The sequence below is a fragment of the Varanus komodoensis genome, unplaced genomic scaffold, assembly GCF_004798865.1.
Source record: "Varanus komodoensis strain SLA01 unplaced genomic scaffold, ASM479886v1 scaffold3, whole genome shotgun sequence".
Lineage (NCBI taxonomy): Eukaryota > Metazoa > Chordata > Lepidosauria > Squamata > Varanidae > Varanus > Varanus komodoensis.
The window spans coordinates 3,191,977-3,212,679 of NW_025335761.1; the positions used below are offsets into that span (position 1 = coordinate 3,191,977).

The 20,703-nt window shown below is 43.8% G+C and overlaps 1 protein-coding gene across 1 annotated transcript in view; it reads left to right on the forward strand.

Moving 5' to 3' along the window:
- Positions 1–19,638, forward strand: part of NAT10 (N-acetyltransferase 10) — a 31,148-nt gene extending 11,510 nt beyond the window's left edge. The window contains exons 12-29 of the mRNA XM_044436893.1: positions 847–983; positions 1,962–2,086; positions 2,984–3,134; positions 4,223–4,319; positions 5,520–5,636; positions 6,152–6,253; positions 6,380–6,454; positions 7,306–7,422; positions 7,530–7,663; positions 8,540–8,588; positions 10,445–10,541; positions 10,845–10,955; positions 12,740–12,912; positions 14,053–14,172; positions 15,284–15,382; positions 16,042–16,115; positions 17,455–17,538; positions 19,223–19,638. Of these exons, the coding sequence (XP_044292828.1) occupies positions 847–983; positions 1,962–2,086; positions 2,984–3,134; positions 4,223–4,319; positions 5,520–5,636; positions 6,152–6,253; positions 6,380–6,454; positions 7,306–7,422; positions 7,530–7,663; positions 8,540–8,588; positions 10,445–10,541; positions 10,845–10,955; positions 12,740–12,912; positions 14,053–14,172; positions 15,284–15,382; positions 16,042–16,115; positions 17,455–17,538; positions 19,223–19,313 (1,953 nt within the window). The 3' untranslated portion in view covers positions 19,314–19,638. The remainder of the gene's footprint in view (positions 1–846; positions 984–1,961; positions 2,087–2,983; positions 3,135–4,222; positions 4,320–5,519; positions 5,637–6,151; positions 6,254–6,379; positions 6,455–7,305; positions 7,423–7,529; positions 7,664–8,539; positions 8,589–10,444; positions 10,542–10,844; positions 10,956–12,739; positions 12,913–14,052; positions 14,173–15,283; positions 15,383–16,041; positions 16,116–17,454; positions 17,539–19,222) is intronic.
- Positions 19,639–20,703: the final 1,065 nt, after the last annotated feature.

Genomic DNA, 20,703 nt, shown 5'->3' on the forward strand with positions numbered 1-20,703 from the left:
TAGTTAATCTTAGACTCAACCCTAACCCCAGTGTGCCATACAAAGCTTAATACTAAGACAGCCTTTTCCCTCAGGCTTGCACTCTAAAAGACATAGCACAAAAGGAAAAGAAGTTGGGAGGGATGACGAAAAAAGGAAAACTCGGGCATTACTTAATTTTAGAGTTCCTATAGGCATTGTTCTGGCAGGCAAGGTGAGAGAACTTTCCTGCAGATGTTCCTTCCCTGGCCAGTGTTTGGGGCTCAGTTAGTCATCCCCTTGCTGTGCTATTCTTCCTGGGAGACCCAAGGTGCAGCCTCCTAGAGTCCCCCGGTTTTCTGTCTAACGGATGGCGAGGGGGTCTAAAGTCCCAGGAGATGGCCACTTGGAGCTTTCTGTTCCTTCTGGGAGGAAGGGTGGACCAAACTGCCACTGCCGTTACTCCCTCGTGGGAAGCTGAGGCTCAGTTCTAACTCCTGGCCACTCCAGCAGCACTCTTCAAGTGGCAGAAGGAGGGTTGCATGCATCTTCATCTTGCTTGTGCGTACAAGCCAAGATGTCTCAATTCCTGTTACGTGAGAACGTGACCAGTGGGACGTTGCTGGCCTGAGTGACAGAGACTTGGAATTACCCTTCCTTCTAAAACTACAAAGGCCCTTTAAATTCTGTTCCTGTAACTTCTGACCTTTGTAGTTGCCTATCCTTTCTTCAAAGCTCACTTGCCTTCAGATGAAACCAAGCTACCGTGAGCGAGGACAAGTGTGTATCTGTAGAGTGGTGTGTTTCGTTCTGGCGTGTGTGTAGCTCTCGGACAAGAGTGGTCATTGCCTGCGTTTAAACTCATGACTTTCCTCCTCTTTTGGCAAGTATATCCACCCTGCGGATGCCGTGAAACTGGGACAAGCGGAACTTGTGGTGATTGACGAGGCAGCTGCTATCCCCCTGCCCCTGGTCAAAAGCCTCCTGGGTCCTTACCTGGTCTTCATGGCTTCCACAATCAACGGGCAAGTGGTCCATTCTGGTCGGACATATGACCTGAAGCTACTGTAGAAATGTTTGTGATGAGGAGGAAAAGCATTTGGTTTGCCTGATTCAGCCAAGACATATGCAATACTTGCTCTGCTTATACAACACCTGGAGATTTTCTGCAGCATCCCTTGAAATGTATTGTGCTGGATTCACCATATCCGGCAATAGAACAATTCTGTCTACGGGGACTGAGCTGTCAGGGCTCATTCACACATGTAGCAAGTACCAAGGTAACAATGTATAAGGGTTGGAGTTTTGAGTATCTATTAGAGTTGGCATTTAACCGCCACCCCCTGCCAGCTATACACCACTGAGCAAATGGCATGAAATAAAACATTTGGCATCTGACAGCATAAGGGAACAATACCAGGAGAAGGTGGTTAGGTCAAAATTGTTGTCACCTTGTGCTTGTCTTCTGCTCAGCTGAATCTCTTAATTTAGCCTCCTGGGACTCTCACTTCAGAACACAGATGAGTTGACCTTCTGGAGCACTGCTGCAGAATAATCTACCTACACAAGAAAGGTAGAACGTCAGGGAGACATTTTCTGGCCTAGCTTTCCCTGGTGTATTCATGTTAGTCTCAACTCTTTCTTAGGGAGAGAAGAATTGGAAGATAATATGCATAAATAAGATAGTTCTGTACATTTCATAAATTTGCCATAGTTAACGTTTTAGAAATAAAATTTTCTAAGAAACGTTTTACATTTTTAAAACAAGTTTAAGTTTGTCAGTATTACATATAAGGATTACCTAGATTTGAGTTCTCTTCCCTGCCAAACACAAATACACAATTTCTTCCCTTCTGCCTGCAAAACAGAAACAAAAAACTTCTAGAAATGGCTTTAAAACTCTACAAATCTAGAAAATTAGGCCTTAAGTTCTGCTTAAAGTTAAACACAAGGTAATTTGTTAATTCCTGTCTCTGTTCCTATTTGACTATTGTTTTTAATAGATATGAGGGCACAGGTCGTTCCTTATCATTGAAGCTGATTCAGCAGTTACGGCAACAGAGCGCCCAGGCCCAAGCCAGTGTGACAGCAGAGAACAAAATGACAACGACAACTAAACTGTCCTCAGGTATTTTCCCCTTGCAGCCTGAGCATTTTTCAGCAGAAAATGTGAAAGAACATGCACACACCTCAGGAGAACTGAAAGAAATTAGCATTGTGCTTGCTTGCTTGCTTGCTTGCTTGGTTGCTTGCTTATTTATTTGTGGTGCTTGTGAGCTTCCCTACAGTCCAAGGGCTCTCTGGGAAGCTCACAAAATAGCAATGGCATCAAGAATAAAACCAGTAAGTTTAAAAATTATAATCCAGACATCAGAAAAATGAATAGTTACAATGGGATCAGGAGGCAAATGCACATACGAAGAAAAGCAAGCAGTGAAAAAGACATAATAAAATCATAAAGTATATAAAAACAAGTATGAAATAAAAATGTCTTCACCTGGCTACGAAAACTGAGCAATGAAGGTGCCAGTTGTGCCTCCTAAGAAAGCCATTCCAGAGACAAGGCACTTATCTCAAGTCACCCTTTCTGTTCGATGTTTTTCAGGTAAAGGTGGAGTGCCGAAACCAAGGCAACCCAGTATGGGCTCTTGAGTTTTCATAGCTTTTGCTAGTTTCCTTTGATATTTTGTGGGCTTGTTTATCTTCAAGCAACAGACAAGAGGGAAGGCTGTAGACATTAATGGCAATCTGGGTCGCAGTCTTGGACCCTGTGCTAGGAAAACGCTGGCAGTGCCTTCAGCACTAGTATTACGGTGCACTGCTGGCAAGCCTATGGAAGTCGAGTATGAACATGTGCCCTTTAAGATCATTCGAGAATAGAGTGGTTAATTCTTTGGTCAGCCAGCTAATGGTTTTGTTTGTCCCAGAACTGAAGTAAACTTTCCTTCTCCTTTTTTCCTGAAAGATACAATTTGACCATAAATTTAGGTCTTTCATGCGTGATCTTTTCTGTGTTGACTTCCAGCCCGCACACTGCATGAAGTTTCCCTCCAAGAATCCATTAGATATGCCCCTGGAGATCCTGTGGAAAAGTGGTTGAATGACTTGCTCTGCTTGGAATGTCTCAATATCTCAAGAATTTTATCTGGCTGCCCGTTGCCCGAAACTTGCGACTTGTATCCTTGTGACTGGAACCAGTGCTTAGGCGATGGGCAGCTTGTAGCAGCTACACACGGGAAGGCATGTAGGGATTCCTTTGGCATAGTTTTTCCCAGCTTCTGTGCAACCAGTTCACATGAGCACATGCTATGTAGACTTCATGGTACGACAGAAGGCAGAGATTTGGTAGAATATGCAGCAGAATAGGCTAGGATTCAGCTTCCATATTCTGGAGTAGTTTTTAGACTGTAGGTGTAAGATTGAATTTTAATGCTTTGCAATTAGAAAGCTAGCACATCAGGCAGCATGCTGACCTAGGACTGTATGTTTTGATGTTAATTTCTTACTAAAAGCTTATTTTTAAACATGGAGTAGGATTCAAAAAAGTCTGAAGGTGCCGTCCATTCTACCACTTGGCTTATTTTATTTTATTTATTTATTAAAACATTTCTATGCCACCCCATTCGCCGAAGCCTCGGCGCGGCTCACAACAGCTTGGTGCATGTGTAGACCATTAGAAGAAGCATGAGGGCTAGATTATTTTATTTCTGTGTCTAGTAGTTAAGAGGGATGGTGGCTGCTTTTTTAAGAATTGTTTTTATCCTAGAGTATATTCAGGGTCTTAAAAGTTCTGGATCATAAAAGCCCCTCAGGCTAGTGTCCTGAACAGGAATTTATTTATTTATTATTTATTAAAACATTTTTATGGAATGAGGCCCCTGCAATATTAAAACAATGGTGGGGAAGGTTTCGCACAAGACCCAGATTCAAAGTGATGCCTGTTTTGGCCCTGTGTGCTTGACTGAAGAGGATCACATAAATCTATTTTAGTAGTAGTGAGAAAGCAAGACTCACTGGAGAAGACAAATCTTATTAGAGAAAGCCAAAGGCAGAAGTTGGAAGTGGAGACCAAATATGAGATGGCTTGGATCCATAAAGGAAGCCATACCCTTGAACTTCGAAGAGTTGAACAGATCTGTCTAAGACAGGGCATTTTTGAAGGGTTTTTATTCATGAGGTCCTGCTAAGTTGGAGACAACAGCACATAACAGAGCAGTGAATGTACCGTGTTTGTGGCTTTTATCCCTTAACCCGTGGCACTTAGATACTATGTGAACAGAGACACCCTGTTCTGTTATCATAGAGCATCAGAAGCTTTTCTTCAGAGGCTCATGGCTCTGTATGTGGCTTCTCATTACAAGGTTGGTGGAATTGTTTTCTGTTGCCAGCCTTCTGCTGAGATTTTGCACAGAGGGGGGGATCTCTTCTATCCTTCCTCTTGGGCTCTAGCTCAGTTAAAATTGTATGCAAGTGCTTTTTTTTGTTTACTTGCATCCTTTACATAGCAGAGGTTCTTCCCTAACCCCTGTCCCATTCCTTCTCCCAGGCTGCTCTCTTCTTGCCTGTTCCCTCAGTGATTACATCATTTAAATGGTCAGAAATCCTTGGTGCATGCAATATAGTGATTTAAGGAATATTCACAGGAAGCAGATAACTGCTTTGTTTCTTCCATGCAGCACAGAAAAGAACATGATCCAGCCAGTTCAGACACCATGAAATACGCTTGCTGGCATTTGAGTGGATGCACGCTAAATCTAATGTTAAATTTAATTCTGAAAATAATGTTGGTGCATACAGGCCGGTCTTTGCAAACTTGATGCTCTCCAGCTTGATGTGTTGGGCTACAAAGCCCAGAATCCAGTAGGCCTTTGCCTCTGGAAGGCACTAAGTGAGGAATGTGATTTAGCCACCACGAGGCAAGGATTATAGAAAAGTCATAATTTGATCAGGGAAGAGTGACGCTTTTGTAACCCAGAAGCACTGATTCCTGCTGGCAGCTCTGCCCTTTTACTGCCTGCACGCTGCTACGTCCTTTGTTTCCTTGAGCCTGTAATGCCAAAAATTAAAGAAATAAAACCTCAAATTCTCTAACATTAAAAACTGTTCTAGCCTTGCTTGGGATTTTGGCCAAGATGACCTGTGGGCTTTATGCACATGGAGATAAATATTTGAGAGCTTTGTTAAATACTTAACAGAGAGCATTATAATAAAATACAGCATTATGAGAAAAGGAAAGCCTGGCCACTGTGCTGACAGTTTGATGGGAGAGAAAATCCAGTACTGTGCGCACTGTTGTAACTACCCCAAGTTGTCCGCTGTTATTAAAAATCTCTTCAGTGCTAATAACCTTCATTACTTTGAAGAGTCTGTTCTTTGTTTGAAAGGGAAGAGGTATAATACAGATTATATATTTAAACATGTATATACCATCTTACCTGCTTAGAGGTGGCTGATAAATCAGAAGTAATGTCACCCTACTTGCTGGCCAGGTCATAGAATAACAAACTCTGTGTGTGCGTGTGGTTGAGCGCTCATGCTGTGCCCTGATTGTGGCCTTCCAGAACTCTCCCAATGACCTCCAGATGCTTTCAGATGCTCCGGCACATCACCTGTTTTGCCTTCTGCCACCAGTTCAGCCTACCCAGAATTCCTTGCCGGAAGTGCTTGCTGTTGTTCAGGTAAAAGGGGGCAGAAAGTCTTCTGTGCTCTTTAAATAACCCTAATAAATTTGCCCAGAAAGGAAGTGACAGAAATTTTTATCAGGTAGTGTGTCAGAAACCTTTACTGGAGAAGTTTAATCATTTTAACATTAGCCTTTGGGGAAATTAGTTATCTGATGGGGTCTGTTCAGTTGCAGCATTTGGGAGGCACCTAATGCTGCTTCATAGGTATCACAGAAGAACGGTTCATGTGGATTCGCCGCCATGTTTTACATAGCTTTGGTGAAATATTTGACAGGATCCAGCTCTGCCCTTCAAGCAGCTTCTTTCAGTCGGGGGCGGGGTTATGTTATAGTTCTGCTTTCTGAGAGAAGATTAAGAGTTCAGACCAGCTGCATTCTCTAGACGTGCAGCATCACTACTTCAGATGAGGCATTTTTGATAAGTGGTTCTAGTCTCTGGAGTGCTGTGCCACAATCCGCCACTGAAGTGTTGAGCGTCATTTCCCCTTTATTCTCTTTCTCATTCTGCAGGTGTGTTTGGAGGGCGAGATCTCCCGCCAGTCAATTATGAACAGTCTCTCTAGAGGGAAAAAAGCCTCAGGGGACCTCATCCCATGGAGCATTTCAGAGCAGGTAAAGGGCCAACTTCTTACCTGCAACTGAGGTGTTTTCTGGTTCTGCCCTTTTTACATTATGACTGCTCTTTCAGTTCAGTTAATGCCTGTTTCTCCCTTGTTTTTTCTTTGCTTTTGCTTACAGTTCCAAGACCCTGATTTTGGCAGTCTCTCCGGAGGGAGAATTGTACGAATTGCAGTCCATCCCGATTATCAAGGGGTAATGCGTTTTGGCCTACTGCTTCAACACTGCAGTAACTTGCCATCTCAGAGAGAATGGGAGTCTTGGTCAGGGTAACTACAAGGGGTCAAGATGCTCTGTACTTCCTGTAGAGAAGCAGGGCTGCAAGAGAGTGGCTCGGGGCGGGTGTCCTTTCTCCGACAGCTCACTGTGTTCAGAGGTGGGGTGCAGCTTTCAGTCCATCTGTACCAGTCCACTCATTTGCCTGGATGCAGCTCCTTGTTTAACTCACTGCAGAAGACCCTGATGCTGGGAGCGATTGACGGCAAAAGGAGAAGGGGACGGCAGAGGGTGAGGTTGCTAGGTGGAGTCACTGCGGCAGTGGGTGTGGGTTTGGGTGGACTCCGAGGGATGGTGGAGGACAGGAAGGCCTGGAGGAATGTTGTGCATGGGCTCTTGATAGGTCGGGCACGACTTCGCAACTAACTGCATTGACAACAAAGCTCCTTGTTTCCTTTAGCTATTGAGCATGCTTAAACGAAAGGCTAGGTAGCTAATGTATGGCTGGGAGCGCTGAGGCCTACAGTCATCGAATACCCCACAAGAAGACTTACAAAAAGCATGGCTGAATGGTCTTTCCCTGTCTCAAAGGCCCTGGTTGTGCCAAAGCAGCCTCCTTTAGCCAACAGCTTCACTGAAGGCCTGCTAGGTTGTGTCCTGGGGCTACCACTGTGGTTCCAAGTGGAACCTGTGTCCTGCGTGTAATTTATTACATTATGCCATTGTCTGTGGTTGCAAAGTGACACTGAATGGTTTCTTTAAAGCAGGCAAAATGCCAGGGTCTTTTTTTTTGCCTAATGTGCATTCTTTTTCATCATTTTCCTCCACAGATGGGCTATGGCAGCCGAGCTCTTCGTTTGCTGCAGATGTACTACGAAGGCAAGTTTCCTTGCCTAGAAGAAAAGGTCACTCCAAAACCAAAAGGAATTGCTACCGTGAGCAGCGAGGTACAAAGTTTGCTGTGCAGTGAAATATCACAGCCGGATCGGACTTTACCAGAGTCCTGTAAAGCATCCTTAACCACCCGTCAGCCCTCTGTCTCTTGTTGTTTTAGGCTGTCAGTTTATTGGAAGAAGCTGTGATGCCTCGGAAGGACTTGCCGCCTCTGCTGCTCAAACTGAGCGAGAGACAGGCTGAGAGTCTGGACTACCTTGGTGTTTCCTACGGCTTGACACCACGGCTGCTCAAGTAGGCAGATGGCTAGATGCAGTTGGGGATGTGTGAGGAATCCATTTTAGGGGTGGGAACCAGTTTCCCTGTGCTGGACTCCCTCAGGCAATGGCCTGCTTTGCTGTGGCCGTAAGTCGGACTTCTTGGCAGGAGAGCTCAGATTTTGTGCTGCAGTTGGCAGGAACTGAGCCACGTGCAAGTGAGATCCCTCTCCCATGTCATGTGCAGCAGCCTTTGTTGATGCTGCACGTGACGTGGAAGATCACTTCGCAACTGCTGTGCATGCAGCCTTCATTCTGTAAACATGTGCAGGCTTTCACTTGGCTCAGTTTGCGTTCTAAGACAAGGCCAAGCACAAGAGGAGGTCTGTGGATGCTGGAGGGATGGATTCCGTGAGGCTTTGTTGCAACCCTAGCTGCATTTGTCCGGGATACTTCTTATTGCAGGTGTGGCAGAAGGTGGATCTGCAGAGGTTTGGGACTTCATGGTCCTGCCTGCCTGGCCAGTGGTCAGGAGCACTGGAATCACAGTCCATGGCATCTGGAGATCTGAAGTGGTGCATTTTTCAGAACAATGACCCTCTTGGTGGTTCATCCCAGAGGATGTGTCTAACTGTGTCATCCTGCTAATAGAAGCGGTTCTGTCAGTGCAACTGAGCAGTGTGCCATTTCCCCCTCCCTCCGTGCATCCACCAGCTCACCCTCTGCTCGATATTTTGGGTGATACAGAGGGCTTCAGGGAGAAAAAGAGAAAAGTCCCATCACAGTAGCAGACTTCTGCTAATGTGTCACTGGATTTAATCGCAAATGTCTGTCTGCTTTTTATTTTAAAGACATATAACCAGTTGTCTCTTGGCAGATGATAAATATGTTTTTATTGTTTCTCTCCTACCAGATTTTGGAAAAAAGGTGGATTCGTTCCAGTTTATCTCAGGCAGACTCCTGTAAGTCTCAGATCGTGGTCAGAGATCCCAGCAGTGCTTCTGTTGGTGGAGCTCCCATTGACTTTGTTTAAATTGCATAGAATGTGTAGCATTTTATCAGGGTTTATTAGGCTGCTTATGATTTAGTGGAAATTTTTTTGGTAGAGGGTGGTAGAAAACAGGAGGAATGAATAAACCCATGTGCATTGTAATGTCATTTGTCCATACACCTTTACTGTGTTTTCAGTATTCCTACTTCCTATGTTATTCTCCAAACACACCCTCAAAAAAACCTCCCTTTTAAGCCTCTCCATTTATCCAAGTTTTAAAAGATACAGATGTAATTTTATCCTAAGGGAGTCTGGTTCGGTCCCTCTGCATTTTATTTGCTTCCCAGCAGGGGCAACAACGGCTCTCCAGTCTTCATATGAGCTTCAGAACAGAAACAACCCACATTGGAAATGTAGCTCCGTAATGAAAGCAATCTGACGAGAGCCTTTCCACAGATGTCAGTGGAACTGGGAGAGTGCTTGACCTGCAGCTTATGGTTTAAGACTTCTGAGAAATGGCATTAATCTGCATGTTGGCTTGGCATTCCTTTTTAAACATTGGCTCTTCTTCCTTTCCAGTCACTATGAATTAATGACACCTAATTGATGACTGACAGAACAATGTTATGCTTGCACAAAAAAGATGGCAGAGATATTTGGGGCACAATTCAATGCTTGCACACTACTTCCTATCTACTGTACTATAAAAACTATACGTCCTATCATAAAGGCTAGCAGATCATGTTCAGGGGTGCTGGTTAGCTAATAAGCTATAGAAGCTATCATTAATTAATCAGTAAGGGCAAATTTTGTTTGTAGGGTTGCAAAGTATGGATGTGCTTGTTATTGTTTTCTGAGGTTATTTTGGTTCTGACATGACCCTTTAAGAGGTAATAACAAAAGATTGCTGTATAAATTTAGTAGCTTTTGATTATTAAAATGTGGATTATCTTTGAAAGGGCTTGGGAATGTGCAGGTTTAAAACTGAAAGGGCTTGGGAATGTGCAGGTTTGAAAAAAAAAATTAACCAACCAATCAGCTAAGCATTTAAGTAATTAACTGCAGGAACTATAAATCCAATAAGTATCAGTGTCTTACCTAGTGAGGCATGTGTTGCCATAAATCAGGTGGTCTGTTTTTAAAATTGATCGCTTCAGTGGGGGGGGGGTGACAGGTTGTTTTTTGCAGTTGACCAACTTGACTAGTGCATTCGTGGTTTGACTAGTGATTTGACTAGATGATTTCTAAAAGTCAGGTTTGCAAAAGGTACTGGTAATTATTGCTAGAGCTCACCAAGATTCATAATTTTTTAGCCCAGCATTCCAGCTTTGGCCCCTTTGCAATGCCCATTGACAGTCTACAGAGAGCAACGTGACCCTGCTGTTTCCCCGCAGCTTGGTTGCGCCTCGTTGTAGGGGGCAGCTGTTGGAAGTGGCTCAAGCGGGGGGCGGGGAGCCTCTAATGGACTTGTTGTTGCAGTTGAACTGGGTGTGGGGGAGACAGATCTGCTTGAGTAGCTGGGTATGGGAACAGTGGTGGGGCAAAAGAGACCTGCTGGGGTCAGAGTTGGATCTGATCAGAAACACAGCATGGAATGAAATGGGCTTGTGATTTGGTTCAGAAATAGTCACATTCCTTTTAAGGGAAACAGCTTGGCTAGCTGAATGCAGTTATGAGTCGAGCGTCAGGGGGCTGGTCCTCCCCTTCTTCCTTCCTCTTGCGACTGCCTCCTTTGAGAACATTCCCTGAGAGAAGCAATTGCTTATTGCCGAGGATGTAGTGCTGCTCATGGAATGGTGCACCAATGACCACTGCCTTTATTTCTAGAATGATCTGACCGGGGAGCACTCGTGCATCATGCTGAAAGTACTGAATGAAGAGGAAGACAGTGAGCAAGAGAACTGGCTCACCGCCTTCTGGAAAGGTGACTAGGTTAGGGCATTTCAGAACTGGTTCGAGCAGCTGTTTTTAAGCTGGAGAAGTCCTCGCATGGTAACTTTGCCACTTCAGTCCCACCTCAGGAATCATACATCTGAAGTCACTCTTGCATGGAAAGGTAGCCATCAGCTTCACATATTTGATGACTCAGTTTCATGTGGAATGCAGGAGGCCCAGTCTCCTTAAAATTTGGTCCCACTTTAAAGTTGCTGGCTTTATTGGCCTTTAGAATGATCAGGGGTTGCAAGGATCTTTTAAGCAGTAACAGTGTTTTCCATTTCTCCTACAGATTTCAGGAGGAGATTCCTGTCTCTCTTGAGCTATCAGTTCAGCACTTTCTCACCTTCATTAGCTTTGAACATTTTGCAAAACAGGAATATCAAGAAACAGTCACAACCCTGTAAGTATGTCTTCAGCCTCCTTGAATTGATTATTTGTGAAACTCAAAGAGACTCAAACAAAGCCCAGGAAATGTGCGTGCATCAAATAAAAAGGGTTGGATCCAGATTTACACTGAATCAAGTGCATTGAGGGAGGTGGACTTCCTCATCCCCTCCTTTCCATGGCAGCTTCTCCATTCCCGCTGAACACGGTATGCAGAAAATCAGAAGACCTTGATAAAAAGGGTGAGCTGTCCTGTGGGGGAAAGGATGTACAAAACTCAAGCAGCAGAATCTCACACATATGGACCCTTTCCTCTTAGGGAAAGAGGATCCTGGATTCAACCCAGTCCCTTTATAGATCTGCACAGTGCTCTGCATTCTGAAGACCAGCATTTTCATGGTTTTATCAAGGTTTGTGTTTAGGGGGAATACGTATTTGGCTGTGAAAGTCAAATTCTGAAAGAGGAGTGCAATGCACCAAGTGTAGAGGTGGAACTCAGAAAATCTGGACAAACTCAAGCCTTGCTGATTATCAAATCTACCTCACACCCACTTCTAATTTTTTGAACCACATTTATCCATCTGTCTCCTTCCTTTCTGTGTTCCTTTTGTTTTTTCTTTCCTTTCTGATCCTTACTCCCTTCTTCCTTTTAAAATGAGCAAAGGTTGGTGGGGCAGTTTTGACCTCAGAAGGCTCCCTTCTCTTTCCAGTGATTGATGGTACTTGGGCAGTCCATTAGTGCAGTCTCCCCAGCCTTCTGCCCTTTAGTTGTGATGGACAAAAATTTCCACCAGGGGATTCTGGGAATTGTAGTGCAGTGCATGTGGAGAAATGATTCTGTATGACAGTGGAAACAGCTAGCTAGAGAGGTGGTGGGCTCTTCTGCACTAGACACATTCAGAAAGAAACTGGACAGCCATGTGAGTGGGATGGTGTAAATTGGTGTCCTGCAACAGCAGGGGTTGGACCTGATGGCCTTCGCGGCTCCTGTCAACTCTGCTGTTCTCTGATTCTAAGTATCAGGTTGGGAAAGACTGTACTGGTTTCCAAGTAAATAATTCAAATGTCATGTGACTGGGTCAAGTTAAGTGCAACCTTTAATGACAGTCATTTTGCAGTCTTCTTGAACTCCCTCCCCCCCCCCCCCCTACAACTTGGGAGCAGAATAATTGAGGGGGTAGTTCTACCTTTCAACCTGCCCAAACACTACAGTCATCAAATGGCATGCTCCTGATGGTTTCCTATGGGCATATGGCCCAGTTGGAGTCTACCTGCAGAAGAGCCTTCAGTGTGGTGGCCCCATTTCTCTGGAATTCCTTATCTGTTAAGGTTACACAGGCACCAGCATAGTGTTATTTTCCAGCACTTCTTGAAGATACCAATATTTCAGGAAGCCTTCCTTGGTTGACCAACCACTTATTCCCTCATTTCTTGTTTTATTTTTTTATTTGCTTATTGCTCAATGCTCCAGGATCTGTTTAGGTGTGGAGTAGTATATAATTGCAAATAAAGAATATATTGTCATGTAATTCAGGTCTCAGCCAACTATTTAATGTGGGTTAAACCCTGATTTGGCCAAATGTTAAGTAGACCAATTGAAATTAGTGTTTCTGAAGTTAGTAATGACTCACATAAGTCATGGGACATAAGTCCATTGATTTCAGTTTGTCTTAAGTCTAATTAAGCCTGGATCCAACCAACTATGTGAAAACTTTAGGCTAGTGGCTATTTTTGGCAACTGGATAGGAAAGGTAATTTGTTTGTCTTTTTCGCTTTTTAACTTTTTCACGGTTTGCTCAGTAATCAGTCGCAATGAATTAGATGCTGTCTTCATCCCGTATGACCTGAAGAGGCTGGAGATGTACTCAAGGAACATGGTGGACTATCATCTCATTATGGACATGATCCCCTCCATTGCTAGGATGTATTTCCTCAAGCAGCTTGGGGATATGACCCTTTCTGCTACACAGTCTGTAGGTACCATTATGTTTAGTTACTGTTATGTTAATTTAACTCTTCTCACACAATGGACAGTCTGTGAACCTTCAGCTGATACCATGTTTCCTTCGGTGGTGTCTTATTGCCAGTGTTCCAATACAGTGTGCGTTTCATTAGCCCTCAAGTCTTTGTTTCGCTTGTATCTGGACTGACTTCCATGGAGTTCAGTAGCATGCATGGGGCTCTTCAGGTAGCCTCTTAACCAGAAACTTGTCAGGACGAAGCCTGCTTAGCTTCCAAGCTGGACCTACATCATGCACCTTGCAGCCATTTAGGCTCACTTTTTGAATCGAACAATAGCTGTGATTTAATTCCTGCAGGCTGATTTTAGCACCCTTTTGAAAATTCCAATTGTCATCATCTGAAGACTTTCTCCATCTTATTTTGTGAGCATCTGTGGATCCCATGGGCTATCAACACTGCGAGTTGAGGGTGGGAGAATACAGAACATAAGGCAGGCATTGGAGCCGAGGCCATAGAGGATCCTGTGATCCCAGATCCTGAGTGTGTAATTCAGTTGCCCTTGAAATCTTGAGGGACTTAGCAGAACAGAAAGAATGCTATGGAAGAAAAGGAGAAGGCGACATGGTGGGGGCTGCCAGGAGGCATTTCAGTGGAAAATTAGCAAAGGGGGAGTAACAGAAAAGAGCATGGCAGCCTGCAGAGGGACTTAGAAAAAAGAGCATGAGCGATGTGCTGTGGGGTGCAAATGAAAGGAGTGCACATTACATAATGGATACAAGGAGGAGTAACACGATCTGTGATTGTTCAGAAAGAATTGTGTGTATACTATGTGTGTGCAAAGAGGGTAGAAGATTAGCAAAGAACGAAATGAAAGAAAGCATGGTTAAAATTGCAAGAAAAACGTTACTCTGCAATTAATGAGATGTGGCTCTCTTGATGGACTAAAAATGTTAAAATGTTCCTCTGAACAATGTACTCCTAAGCTAACTTCTGAAACCAAAGAAATTATCCTGGTCACAAACTGATGTGAATGAATATGTTCTGGTACTTCCAGTCCAAGGCCCAGAGTTTTCATTCCGTAATACAAAAGCTTCATTCTATTGTTGCATTTCTGTTCTGTTTCAAAGCAGTGAAACTTTCTGTTCCACCAGGCTCTTCTTCTTGGAATTGGTCTGCAACACAAAACTCTGGATCAGCTGGAGAAAGAGATAGAACTGCCTAGTGGCCAGTTGATGGGCCTCTTCAATAGAAGCATTCGCAAGATTGTGCAGGTAAATACCGTTTTAGGGCTTGCATTTAGGAGGACTAAGCATGTGCTAAACACTGCAGTGTCCAGATCAGAACTGAAGGATCCTTCATTGACTATCTCCAGTGTGTTGTTCTGAATGCACTCCAACGTTGTGCAATAGGCTCTGTTAGGATGGCTCTTAGGTGTTGGATAAACCTAAGATTTCTGAGCTTAAACTATGTAAGACATTCAGTTATGTCCAAGTTTTCCATAACTTTTGTTTTTAAATCAGAAAGCCAAGGTGTGTGGCAGGGGAGGGGAGGGGTTGTTTAATCCCTTTTCTGCCGATTGTCATCTCAAAACTGTATTTAGGTCAGGAGAAAGTTACATTTCTGAGTATCATGTATTGTTTGAGTCTGATGATGAGAAAGACTTTCTTTTGTTACCTGGGTCTGAGAACTTTGCTTTTTGGTTATGCAACTGGAACTTGCCATGAACATTGCAGTATGGGGTGTTCCAGTAGCCAACCACGACCTCTTCCAAGATATTGCATTCCATGACCAATGAGCAAGCTCAGTCCTTATAAGACTGGTTTTTGCCCTTCCACACCCACTCACCATTTAGGGGTCTTTTACTGTGTTCTGCAGACCCTGGAGTTGGCCTGAACCTGTTGATACCACCCTCGTGTGTGTGGATGGTTCCCTTTTGACTGCTTAAAGATTTGAACTTGGATGATGAAGTTTGCTATTAGAATAAAGGATGAAGCAGGGAGCCCAACTTACAGCCCTCCAGACTTTGGCTTACAAATCCCACCAACCTTCACCACTGGCTAATATACTGTTGCTGATGGGAGTTGTCGGCCAAAATATCTGGAAGGCCTCAATTATCTTGCTCCTAGAAAAGAAGTAGTTGCATGGATGTTCACTTTAAAGGCACAGTGGACCTACCTATGGAATATATCAGGCTTGTGATTTTATCATTATAAATATGACTTAAAACTTCTTTATAAAAATGTAACTCCTTTTTATTAATCAAATGAGAGAGGCACACATTGCAGAAGTGTCACGCTGGATGGCCATTATCTATATCAAAGCTTGTTTCTCTGGAAGTGAGGGGATGAAACATTCCATTGCTCATTGTTGTTCTTTGTCTAGTTGTTCAATACTATCCAGGAAAGGGCTGTGGAAGAGCAGATGACAGCAACAAAAGAAGTTGAAATGGAGCCAACCCTGAAATCTTTAAATGAGGACTTGGTAATTCTTCTCCATGTTAAGATGCCATATGCTAGTAGTGTATGCAGCAGATTCTCCGTATCTCCCCCAGCATCAGTCTAATATTTCTTTAATCCATAACTTGATGGAGGATGGAGATACCAATAGCCATTAGCCCTGGCAGTTAAATAGAACACCCGTGTATAGAAGTGCTCCCCCAGGAATACTGGAGATGGGGAGGTGTAGCTCCCCCTCCCCCGAAAAAAAATCCTAGTGATAGCTGGTACCATCACGCTGGGCTTCTGAACACCCAGAGCCAACTGGCGCATCAGTCTTGGGAACAGAATGCTGGACTGGTGGGGTGTCTCTCTTATCCAGCAAGGGCACTTTTGTGTTTTCTCCCCATAAGGCGTTTTGATAACTTGTAACTTTTCAACTGAACAAACATGTAATTGAGTGCATGGTGTCTGAATATTAAGGAGGGATATTCACCCTGAGAATGCCTACCTCCCGCTTAAAATGCACAGCTTACACTGTGCTGATTGAAATACATCAAGAAGCAAGTGGGCCTCTAGGAAGTTAACTTTGTGGCAACTTGTGGCTGGTATGATTGTGCTTGGCTTGGGAGCTGTTAACTTTTTAATTTTTTAAAATAACTGCATCAAGAATGCATTGCTAATACAGCTGTTTTCCCGATGCAGGAAGAAGCAGCAAGAGAATTTCAGGAAAAGCACAAGCAAGATATAGGGAAGTTAAAAGACCTGGACCTTTCACAGTAAGTCCTCCTTCTGTGCCTCCCCCAGCCCTGCAAAGTAAATAAACAGTCTGCAGAAGAATCATAAGGTCTCAGCTATTTGGCTGCAACACCCTCCAAAGACCAAGAATGCTACCTGTGAAATTTAGTCTTGTTTTGATTTTACATAGGATGACCACCTGTGGGGCTGTGAATGGCAGGATATTATCCATTAGGTTGGCAAAGCCATTCTGACATGGTACTTTGTTTTGGAGATGAATGCCTCCCTAATGGGCCTAAAGCAGCTCAGAGTTGACTTTGAAGTTCTGCCAACTCTAGTTAGTCATTCTGCAGATGGTAAAGAAAGGATATCCTCAAAATCCCATAACCACTTCCTGAGCCAGGCAGCTGTCTAGCAGGGGTCATCTTGGCCTGCTCTGGGTGGAATCTTACGCCTTGCTGAAACAGGTGTGCCATCATTCCTGTGGTTTCTTAAGGCACAGACTTGAAGTTGCAGTGGCTTCGGTGCAGCCCAGGCAAGGACAAGACATCCCATACTTGTTTACTCTCTCCCAAGGGTGGTGACCTGGGGGAAGGCATCGGATGCATGTGTGTTATTCTGGCTGCAGTATAACTCTTGATATAAACCCTGGAGCTTTTTGATAAGAGTGCTGTCAGATCTGGAACGCTCATCACTTAAGGAACCATATCAGGAAAGTGATAAAAGCCTGGGGATAACAGTCTGTGATCCCCAGCCTTTGCAACCATTTTAACATCTGCCTATCTGGCCTGGCTTTTTTTTCTTTTAAGATCACTTCTTGTGAGGAACTGCAGGCAACTTAAATAGCTCCATTTTATCCGCCCAGCAGCAGCCCTGACTGGTCTAAAAAGCTTCATGGCTGAGTGGGGACAAGATTCTGGATCTCCAGTACTCAAAGCACTATTATGCAGGAATAGCTTGCTTGGGTGTAAACTATCAGTCATGGAGCAAAAACAAACCACTCTACAACTTCTCCCCTGTTTATGTATGACTTCTGACCACCTAATCCTTAATCACAGTTAAATTTTAGGTCTGATTGCCATTAATTGGCTTTTGGAGCTGATGAATAATGAGGGGGCTTATTTAATTTTGAAACAAAAAATCAATGTAAAGTTTTTCCAGTGTTCAGTAGGGTGGCTGTAGCTTGGTGATCAAAGGTGATTTGGCACCTTCAGGACTGCTTCTGATTTGCACTTTCACCTTAGCCTACCTGGCCATGTTCTTCTTCACTTGCACAAGCATTATCACTGAAGTCAGGGTCTTGGTTGCAGCATCAATTGGAATCTTCTGCCTGGGTGGCTTTGACTGAAAAGGTTTTTTAAATCTTTTCTTCATACTTAGATACGTGATCCGAGGTGATGATGAAGAATGGAATGAAGTGCTGTCCAGAGCGGGACAAGGTGCTTCCGTTGTCAGCCTGAAAAGGTTAGTGTGATAGCACACTTTTCACAAAGGATTCTGCCCTAACCTGGTGTGTCCAATTTCTCCACATTACTGGGAGACTGCTAGTGCCAGACAAAGAGTGTCAGGCCATTGGAAGAGGCAAAAGTGCCTCTCCAACAGCAGCAAGAAAAGCCTGCGGGATGGCACTACACCCCTGGAGAACGCCCCCACCCCCCGGCCAGTTTGCCAGCAGAAACCTTCAGTAAAGATGTCCCATGAACAGTGGAGTTGGAGTGCAAACAGGCATGGGAAGCGGGGCAGGGGGCAGATCCTAAACTCCTTTGTTCCATGACTTACCTAAAAATTGGGCCCTAATCTATGCCAGCGCCAAAGCATCATGAAATCCCTCCCTTTGACCACACAGGAAGGAACGTGCAAACAAGCATGCGGCCTCACACAATCTAATCCAGTGGAAAGGGTGGGAAGGCTCCTCCGACCTTGGCCACAGCGGCCTGGCAGGGCTTTGGGTGTGGCACTTCCTCTGCCATGAAATTCCACGCTGCTGCCATCACCACAGGATGCCTCTGCCCACGAATCGGAAAGAAACTATGTCACTGAACTTCTTCAAAGCAGACCTTTGAAGTTAGAGATCCTAGGATGGGTTAACTTAAGGAATTTTCCCGAATAAACATTTCCTGTTCCTCTTTCTCCCAGCAATCCCTCATTCCGATTTGTTCAGAAGGGCCCCAAAACACTCTCACCCTACTCCAGAGGTTGTGGGGCAGCACAGGCAGCTGCAGAGCAGAGGGGTGGGAAATGCGCTCCCTGTGACATCGCTTCCCTTACGTTGCTTCATATTAGGGTGCAGACATTAGATTATCCAATAGTCATTCTCAAAAGTGACCCCTATGTGTTGACTTGGACTTCTAGTGTATCTTCTTCCGGGCCTCCTTAACATAAGGATAAATGCAGTTAGGGCTGCCTACATTTTGCAGTGCCAAGCACAACAGAAACAGTAGAGAATGTGAACAAAGAAACGGGCATCCTGAGAATCCACGCTTCATTGAGAAAGAAAGAAATCGTTCCTAAACTATATTGTTGTAAAAAGCTCAATACATGTGTGGAAGAAGGACTGTGAGTTCTAGTAGTTTGGGCAAGACTGTGGTGTCCTTGAATAACTCCCAGTACCTGGCATAAGGCAGAATAAGTTATCTAAAGTAAGCAAATACAGTCATACTTGCTGAAACCATATGAGTATAATGAAAACAGATGGTTTGTGGAATTTCTGGCCTGTGGGCCAAATGCAGACTTCAGGACTCTGCTCAGCCCTATTTCAAGTAATCGGTGCTCTGTCCTGCTCTTCCTCTGATGGGGGAGCATTGCACAATTGGAGGAAGGATGCAAATGTCCATTGTTGCTGTTGCACACTGAACAAAGGTAGGTGTCCGCTTGTCGTGTATGGCCATGGATGCAGTCACTGCTTGGAGCACTGAGCTGGAGCACTGAGCTGAGGTTTTGATGAAGGCAGCAGAGACTTGGGCCAGAAAGATTCCCATCAGCATAACGGATGATAAATTTGCAGTTTGCAGGTTAGCTTTCCTGGTTTCAGAATATTTGTTCCTTACATAGAATTGTGATCCCCTTTCTGGTTTTAGCACTGCATACACTATGGTTTTGGGTGGTTTGATTTCTTATTTAGTGACCAGTGCATCATGTTCTCCCTCAGTGACAAGAAGAGAAAATCAGAAGCCACAACAGGACCAAAACAGGAGAAGAAATTTAAGAAAATCCCCCAGAAGCAGAAGTGGAAGAAATAATCCAAAAAAAAATCACATGTGGACATGGAATTTGTTTTGTGAACTGATTTCTTTTCCAAAGAAAATGGCTTTAAGCTATGAACAAAACCATGCCCTGGAGTGGAAAGGCCTGAAAGATTTTTTAATATAGAGGCAGCCTTGAAGCAACACAGCTTGGAAGATATTTTTTTACTGGCTGCCAGCTCAGCATTTGTGTTATGTTAAAAGGAAGTGTAGAGCAGCAAACTGGATTATTACCAGGAGTCATAACTCTTTACTGTTTAGCCCAGAAAACCCTCTGTATTGTGTGCCTAAGAGACCTATAAACATCTTTGCTTTCTCTCTACGGTTTGTTGTTCTTACTAGTGATTTTGGAGGGGAGGCCTGAGGCTCAGTATCGTGTCTTTTGTTTTTAATTAAAAGCTGGTATTATTAAGTGTTTTAATACAATGAAGTGTTGAAACATTCCATGGGCGTTGAAGCTACTTCAGATGGCTTGCTAACCATCATTATACTTTTTGGATGATAAAAAATTAGCACCTTTTATGCATGAAGTTTTGTAGTCAGTTTTGGCCATTGTATCATTGTATCCAGGCTGGCTGCTGGTACCATTCAAACTGGAGAATATGGCAGGAAATGAATTAATGTTTCCACAACTTGGTCCCAAAATTGCATCATTCTTGATTTTTATTTTTTGTGCACAGTATCATAGTTATATCCATGTCCCACAGTGTATCAGCAAAGAAGTGATTATAATTTATGTGTGTGGTCTCAGGTAATGGCCTTTTTGGGGGGCTGTGATTGATTTGAATCCAAAACTACCATTGGCAAGGAGAGCCTAGGAATGCCTTATTGCAGCGCCTCCATTTTCTTGCATAGCGCATTGCCAGTGAGGCTTTGCATGTATCCCTGTGCAGCTTCGTGGATATCTTTCAAAACATAGACTCTGATACAGAATTCAAAACTGAATTGCTCTACTTCATTCCTACATCAACACTAACACAAGTTGCTAGTCCTTATGGCTCCAAAGAAAAGCTATTTGCTGGCCTGTAGTGTTTGGTAAAATCTCAGAAGAAAGAAAATAGCTGAGAAGAAATGATGTAATGGTTTGTGACCATGAATTATGCGGTGTGACTTCACTGCTCTCCAAGGCTGTGCTCCTCTGGCTATTATTCCCCGGGGCATCCCACCTTTCTTTACCCAGTCAATGTTATCCAAAAAAAGCAGAATATTAGAATAAATATTCAAATTGAGGTGGGTAAATTAAGTTGGCATAATATTTGTACTTTTCTTTGAGTTTCTGCCTGTAGACGAGGGGGACACAGTTTCAGGAGCCCAAGCTGTGTGTTTATGTTGGCCAACATAGGAGGAGCAACGCCTTTTACTACTACACATGTTTAAAGCATATTTT